The sequence below is a fragment of the Silene latifolia genome, chromosome 5, assembly GCF_048544455.1.
Source record: "Silene latifolia isolate original U9 population chromosome 5, ASM4854445v1, whole genome shotgun sequence".
Lineage (NCBI taxonomy): Eukaryota > Viridiplantae > Streptophyta > Magnoliopsida > Caryophyllales > Caryophyllaceae > Silene > Silene latifolia.
The window spans coordinates 56,838,822-56,846,813 of NC_133530.1; the positions used below are offsets into that span (position 1 = coordinate 56,838,822).

Sequence of the window (7,992 nt, forward strand, 5' to 3'; positions counted from 1 at the left end):
AATTATTTTCGAAAGCATGCATTAATTAAGTAAAGCGAGTTTTGTTTTCACAATACAGATTTGCAGTTAAGCGAACATGAATTGCAAAACTACGCTTTAGCCGAAATTGAAGCAATTCTCCAGAGTAATGGCAGTACCCTCCGGAGGTTTGATGGGATGCCGTTTCCTGATAGTTTCGTATCAATAGAATATGGGAACAAGTTGATACTGGATGAATTGTCTTATGATAAGGAAGCGTTAGGAGTCGAGCATGAAAAGCTAATGTCATCGAATACTAGCGAGCAGAAGTCGATATATGACGAAATTATGGAGGCTGTAGCGAAAGAATGCGGAGGGGTTTTCTTTGTTTATGGTTATGGAGGCACGGGCAAGACATTTCTATGGCGGACATTATGCGCTGCCATACGAAGAAAAGGAGAAATTGTATTGCCGGTTGCTTCAAGTGGAATAGCTGCGATTTTACTTCCAAGAGGGAAAACTGCCCATTCAAGACTTGGTATACCAATCAATGTATCAGAAAACTCCACTTGCCCGGCTATCAAACCTGGTAATGACTTAACTGCACTACTACTTAAGACAAAGCTTATCATATGGGACGAGGCTCCAATGATGCACAGATTTTGCTTCGAGGTTGTTGATAGAAGTCTAAGAGATGTGATGCGGATATCGGATGAAAGATATTCAGATATGCCATTTGGGGGAAAAGTAGTTGTATTCGGAGGTGATTTCAGACAAATCTTACCTGTGGTCCCAAAAGGAACCAGACAGGATATTGTTAGCTCGGCCCTAAGTTCATCTTATTTATGGAGTGAATGCAAGGTAATTGTTATATCACTTCAACAAATTGCAAATATTTTCCCTAAATAATTCATATTATGATTATTATTAGCTACGTATTAATTTCATTCTATATAAATTTATCAGGTACTGCGCCTTACAAGAAATATGCGTCTACAACAAGGAAGTTCAGAGGCTGATGTACAAGAGTTACGAGAGTTCGCTGAATGGATCCTAAAGGTTGGAGATGGGACTGCCGGAGAAGAAAATGATGGTAATGTTGATTTACAGCTTCCTGATGACATACTCATAAAGGACGATGGTGACCCAATTGCCTCCATAGTCAAAAGCACATATCCATCTTTGGTTCAAAATTTGGGAATGCAAAATACTTTTGTGAGAGGGCAGTCCTTGATCCAACTCACGATATAGTTGAGACTGTGAATGATTATATATTGTCTCAAATTAAGGCAGATGAGCGGATTTATTTGAGTTCTGACCAAATAAACAAAGATGAGGGTAATTTAGGGAGACAAGATCTATACTCCATGGAGTTCTTAAACACAATAAGATGTTCGGGACTTCCTAATCACGTTCTAACACTAAAGGTTGGGGCTATAGTCATGTTGCTTAGAAACATTGATCAAGCAAATGGACTGTGTAATGGTACAAGGCTTGTGGTAACTGGTTTAGGGGAGCGTGTGATTAAAGCTACCATACTCTCCGGAAGCAATATGGGTGACAGCGTTTATATCCCTCGAATCACATTAACCCCTTCAGACATTACTAAGTTTCCAGTTAAGTTTGAGAGAAGACAATTCCCTTTGACTGTTGTTTTGCAATGACAATTAATAAAAGTCAGGGACAGTCTCTTGCTCATGTAGGGTTGTATCTCCCTAAGCCCGTCTTTAGCCACAGACAACTATACGTTGCCATTTCAAGAGTGACAAGCAGTAAAGGATTGAAAGTCCTCATTTGCGACAAAGATGCGGCGATTTCTAATATGACAACTAACGTAGTTTATAAGGAGATTTTTGATAGTTTGTGAAGAATTGATTACATAGTCTACATCATGGATATTTTACTACAATTTGCATTCCATTATATTTTTCACACTTAATGAATAATAACAATTTGCATAACGATTTCTCTTAACTTTTTATTTTTAACGTACTTCTTTGGTTATTTAAAACATTCAAATTAGATAACCTATTTTAAGTTAAAAACATGTTATTCATGTAAACCATGACATGCACGAAGGAAAAACATTTTATGACAACACAATATTCATGTAATATCTTCTTTTTTTGATAATTCTTAGAAACAAATGATAGAAAAAAATATATTGACTTAATACTTAGATCATTTGAGAAAGACAATGATAAATACTCAATAATTTATTTTTATTTTGATATTCTCAGAAACAAATGATAGAAAATAAAATCAAATATAAAATATGATTTGTTAGTAATATCTTTTTTTTTGTGAATATTTGTTAGGATTATCTTACTATTAAAATAATTATCTTACTATTAAAATATTTTGAGAAAGTAAAAAAGATATACACAATAATCTCGGAATCAAATGATAACAAAAAAGATTCAGTACAAATTATATGAGATATTATTTGAGAAAGTCAATGTCATAGACTTAAATATATATTAATTTAATATTTAGATAATTTTAGAAAGTCAATAAGATATAGTCAATATATTTTTGATAATATATATCCTCGGAATCAAATATCTTTTTTTGATATTCTAGGAATCAAATGATAACAAAAAAAAATTAGAAAATCATATATATATATATAACATAGAACGTACATTAGGTCACCCAAAAAATCATATTTCATTTCTTTTCAAAATAAAAAAAAAGAATAGTGTTCATCAGTAATTAATCGCATTCATGAATCCAATTTTATCAGGAGATGCTCCTACCTCACATAGAATATCAATGACATTTAATGACAATCAAGGTATGTTTTATGATGAGTATGTCTTTGTTAAATTTCATTTTACTTCACAGATGAAAAAAAAATGAACGAATGACATACCTGTCATAATTGTTGATGGATTTGATTTAAAATCCCCACTTAGCCTTGAATTATGCCCCCTTCTTTTTCCTGTTGAGTATTAAACAGTCAATAATATTGTTTTCGAAAATCATTTATTATTTATTATTTATAGTTCTAATTGTGGTGCCAATATCAAAATAATAAAATTTGTCTGCTAAAAAATCATATATTTATAACATACAACGTACATTAAGTCACCCAAAAATCATATTTCATTTCTTTTCAAAAAAAAAAAATAGTGTTCATCAGTAATTAATCGCATTCATGAATCCAATATGTTTTATGATGAGTTTGTGTATGTTAAATTTCATTTTATTTCACAGATGAAAAAAAATGAACGAATGACATACCTGTCATAATTGCTGATGGATTTGATTTAAAATCCCCACTTAGTCTTGAATTATGCTCCCTTCTTTTTCCTGTTGAGTATTAAACAGTCAATAACATTGTTTTCGAAAATCAATCAGCATATCAGAAGATGACAAAGAAAATTATTCTGCCATCCGAGAAGCATATTCTTGGGGGTCCATATGTAATATCAGAAACCTCTTTGCTGCAATGTTGCTTTCAAGAAGTCTTTCACAGCCAGAAAAAGTGTGGGAAAAAACATGGCATATGTTATCAGGCGACATTCTAGAACGACATCGGAATTTACTTCACAACAAAGGTAAAGTGTAATATTAAATATATCAATGCTCAATTAAGTTGACTAGATGTTAAGAGTATAATCATTGATCAAGTTCTAATTTTTTGATTTCTTGAAAAATCTAATAATATTGCACATGATGTCTATTAATATGGTTCCATTTACCACTTCACAGAGTTGAAATTGACAGACGATGAACTGAAACATCATGCATTAATTGATATTGAGCGAATTCTGCAAATTAACAGCAGCAGCCTACGAAATTTCTATGGAATGCCCATTCCAGGTGCTATACTATCAACTCACAGAGAGAACAACTTATTAAACGAGTTTGGTTATGACAAAAGAGAATTAACTTATGAGCACACATTTCTTATCTCATCTATGACTATGGAGCAGATGTCAGTGTATGATGAAATAATGGAATCAGTAGCTATGGATCGTGGAGGAGTTTTCTTTATTTATGGTCATGCGGCTGTGCAAGACATTTATTTTGAAGGCACTTTGCGTCGCCTTAAGAAGCAGAGGAGATATTGTTCTCCCTGTCGCTTCGAGTGGAATCGCAGCAGCTTACCTTTCTGGAGGAAAGACAGCACATGAGGTATTTGGAATACCATTAGACATATCCGAAAACTCCACTTGCAAAAACATCAAACATGGTTGTCACTTGGACAATCACCTTTGTAAAACAAACCTTATCATATGGGATGAGGCTCCTATGATACACAAGTTTTGTATAGAGGCTCTTGATAGGAGTTTGAGAGATGTAATGCAAACCTCAAAAAAGCCATTTGGAGGTAAATTAGTTGTTTTCGCGGTGACTTTGAGACAGTTGTTACCCTTATATACAAAAGGGGCGAGAGACAAAATTGTAGGATCTATTATTAATTCCTCTTATCTATGGAGTGAATGCAAGGTAATTTTGCCGAACATCTATTTTTAATTCTTAAGAGCATTTACTGAGTTTATTAAAACCACTTAATTTTTTTAATTTCTTTTTCCAAGGTGTTGCACTTAACGACAAAAATGCGCCTTGATTTGGCGAGTTTTGATATCAAAGACCAGGAGTTACGAGAATTTGATGAATGGATAAAAAAGGTTGGAGAAGGTGCAATAGGAGGAGTGACTGGCGAAAAAAACTATTTACATATTCCAGAAGATGTTCTCATAAAGGATACAACCGAACATTTGACATCAATCGTCAAAAGCACGTACGCGTCTTTGGAAAATAACTTATGTAACCCGGATTATTTTCAAGAGAGGGCTATCCTTGCTCCAACTCCAACCATAGTTGATTCAGTCAACCAGTATATAATGTCTTTACTACCAGGCAAGGGAAAAGTTTACCGAAGCTGTGACCAACTACAGAGGGAAGAGAACAAAAAAGAAACTAGAAGTATAAAATTCCTAAACACATTGAACTGTCTAGGCCTTCCACGTAATGCTATATGGTTGAAAGTGGGGGCTATTGTAATGCTCCTAAAAACTATTGACCATTCAGTCGGTATGTGTCATGGCACAAGGCTCATGGTAACGGATTTAGGAAATCATGTTATTAGAGCTACCATCATCTCAGGTAGCAACATAGGAGGCCAAGTGTATATCCCTCGGATATCAATGACCCCTTCGTCCGCCTCTAATTTCCCAATGAAATTTGAGAGGAAACAATTTCCTTTAGCAATTTTTTTCGCAATGACCATTCATAAGGCTCAAGGGCAATCTCTAAGTCATGTTGGGTTGTATCTTCCGATACCTGTTTTCAACCATGGTCAACTGTACCTAGCCATATCGAGGGTAAACAACAAGAATGGGCTGAAAATTCTTATTTCTGACCAAAAGGGTGTAATTTCTAATGCTACGGCTAATGTAGTATTTAAGGAGATTTTTCGAAATTTGTAATAGCAAGTTAGCATACCTGGATTGGAATAGTTAATAAAATTATAAAATAATATTAATAACGATTTTGTGTCACTTTCTTATTTACTGTAATTGACGTATCAAATTGAATCACTTGGAGCTGTAGACCATTATTATTATTATTATTATTATTATTATTATTATTATTATTATTATTATTATTATTATTATTATTATTATTATTATTATTATTATCCTACCCTACCTATCAAATTGAATCACGATTTGGTGTCACCTTCACATTTTTCATACTCTATATCCTGAATAATCATCAACCAATAACAATTTCATTCAATTCAATTAAATAAAATAAAATGAATATCCGACCCTATGTCAATCGCCGTTTTAATTTGGTAGTGAAAAAAAAAAACATAATTGAACCACAATATAATTACAAATTCATCTTATAATTAACAAAAAAATCATAATAAACAAATCACAATAACAAAAAACAAAAACTATCGTCACATGCAAAACAGAATGGTTGTGCGAAAAAGACTGTAATAGAGGATTGAAAATAGAGATAAACCTTGGTAGTAAGGAATTGGATCCGATTATCAACGATGAATTCAGGGATAGCACAGAAATCCAACGAATATCCCTTTATTTAACACGGATCTGCCGACGACAATTCCAAGCTTTCATCATATTTGCTAACCCTTTATCAAAATCGACCAAGAAAGCCCAATCTTAATATAATTGAATGGTTAAAACGAGATTTAGTCTTGATAGGAGGAAACTGTTATGGTTTTTGGATTGAATGGTAAATTTTATTGAGGAAGATGAAGATTACTAGATCAAAAATGAGAGGAGTGAGACAGAGAGAGATGTGGATTTTGCGAGAAACATTCATCTGCATTTGATACTTTGATTGAGTTACCCTTTAGGACAACAAGATAGTTTTAATCGGGTTTTGCTGTGTTAATGTTTATTTAATGATTGGGCTGCGTAGTATGGATTGGGCCGATAAGGTTATTTGTTGTATTGTCACTAATATCGTATTTCATTATTCGGCTCAATCACGTTGTACGTCGACCGTTTCTTATACTTTACCAACCAGTAAACATTTTAAGACGGACAATATAATTTTAAATTTACTAATATCATTTAACCATTTGTACATAGTATATATATATCTTTACTTAATATACACTTAAAATAACATATTACGTTACCACCCGTGCAATGCACGGGTTCAAAAACTAGTTAGATAGATAATTATTTCCCTTTATAAGTAAGTTATTCCTGTCATAGTTAGCAGATTTGAACGAGTTCAAAATACATCCATTGATTATTTGTTCTCCATAATACTCTCTTGACTCTCCTTTATTTTCCTTATCCATTTGCATTATAGTTTCTTTTTATGTGGTGATTGTGATGTGATTTGTGCAAGTGTATTTTCGTTTATTTATTTGGTTTTGATGTAATTTGGAATGCACTTGCATAATGAGACATGAACTCCTAAAATATAATTTCTTTTTGTATGTACATCATAGTGTGAGTTCATTCTATTCAATTATATCTTCTCATCCACTTCAATAAATAACAATACAATCAACATGTACCTACAAATCCATATTGGAAATAAAAATTCAATGTTAATCTACGCATGAAACTTCAAAATCAAAATACCTAAATAATTTGGTTTAAAAACGATCAACCATCAATAGAGTATAACAACAATAGTTTAAGTTTAGCGACAATCAACATGTAAAAGAAATACGCGATCAAAATGTCATATTGAGTCTTAGTTTGTCAAGTGCATACACTCTTTCCCTAAATAGGCTTAGGCATGTCTTTCCATCACCACCCAAAATAAGGCTAACTAAATTGATGTGAGTACTATGCTAATCAAATGATCATAATTCTATAAAATACTCGCACATTTTGAAAAAAAAAACGAATAAAAACACTCCTAACGAATATAGTTGGTCAAAAACACGATATAAATACCAACCAAGTTCCAAGCGTAAATCGAATGACCCATCTAGGAAAAATACGTATATTCTTGTTCCCAACAAAGTTAGATACGGAATATTTACGAATGTGATCTGGTTTGCAATCAATTCGAACATAAAAAAGATTATAACGACAAGAATTTCATTTGGATCGTCACTCAAAATGTATAGAAAACCAAACCAAATCAAGAATCGCTACTATGCATATGAAACGTAAACAATTAAAATAACTTGGAGGACGGCGCGCATCGCGCGCCGTGCAGCCAACTAGTAATAATAAAAATACAAACTAAACATTTAACTTTTTGCCACATCAACATTTATCATTTATTCACCCATTTACCCTCCACCTCATCAACAACACATTTCTTTTTAAAAAAAAAAAAAAAAACCTTCAAGCAACAACTCTTCATCATCTCTCATATTCATTACCCATTTTATAAAGAAAAGCCCACCTAGCAATACCTCTTGACCTATTTACTTGTGTACGGCGACCTCCAACAAGATTATTATAAAACGGTCATTTTAATAAATATCTTTATTTATTACCGTTTTTATGTTTCAGTCGGTTTTATACTTTTTTTTTTAACGTAAAACCATCTTATACAAGTGACAAG

The 7,992-nt window shown here is 32.8% G+C and overlaps 1 protein-coding gene across 1 annotated transcript; it reads left to right on the plus strand.

Annotated features, from left to right (window-relative positions):
• The first annotated feature begins 4,526 nt into the window (after positions 1–4,526).
• LOC141655403 (uncharacterized) lies at positions 4,527–5,399 on the plus strand. The gene has a single exon (XM_074462485.1). The coding sequence runs from the start codon at positions 4,527–4,529 to the stop codon at positions 5,397–5,399; it is 873 nt and encodes a 290-aa protein (XP_074318586.1).
• The last annotated feature ends 2,593 nt before the right edge of the window (positions 5,400–7,992 follow it).

Bases quoted from the DNA above. Each gene is read 5' to 3' on its own strand.
- LOC141655403 (XM_074462485.1), top strand. From the start codon at position 4,527: ATGCGCCTTGATTTGGCGAGTTTTGATATCAAAGACCAGGAGTTACGA.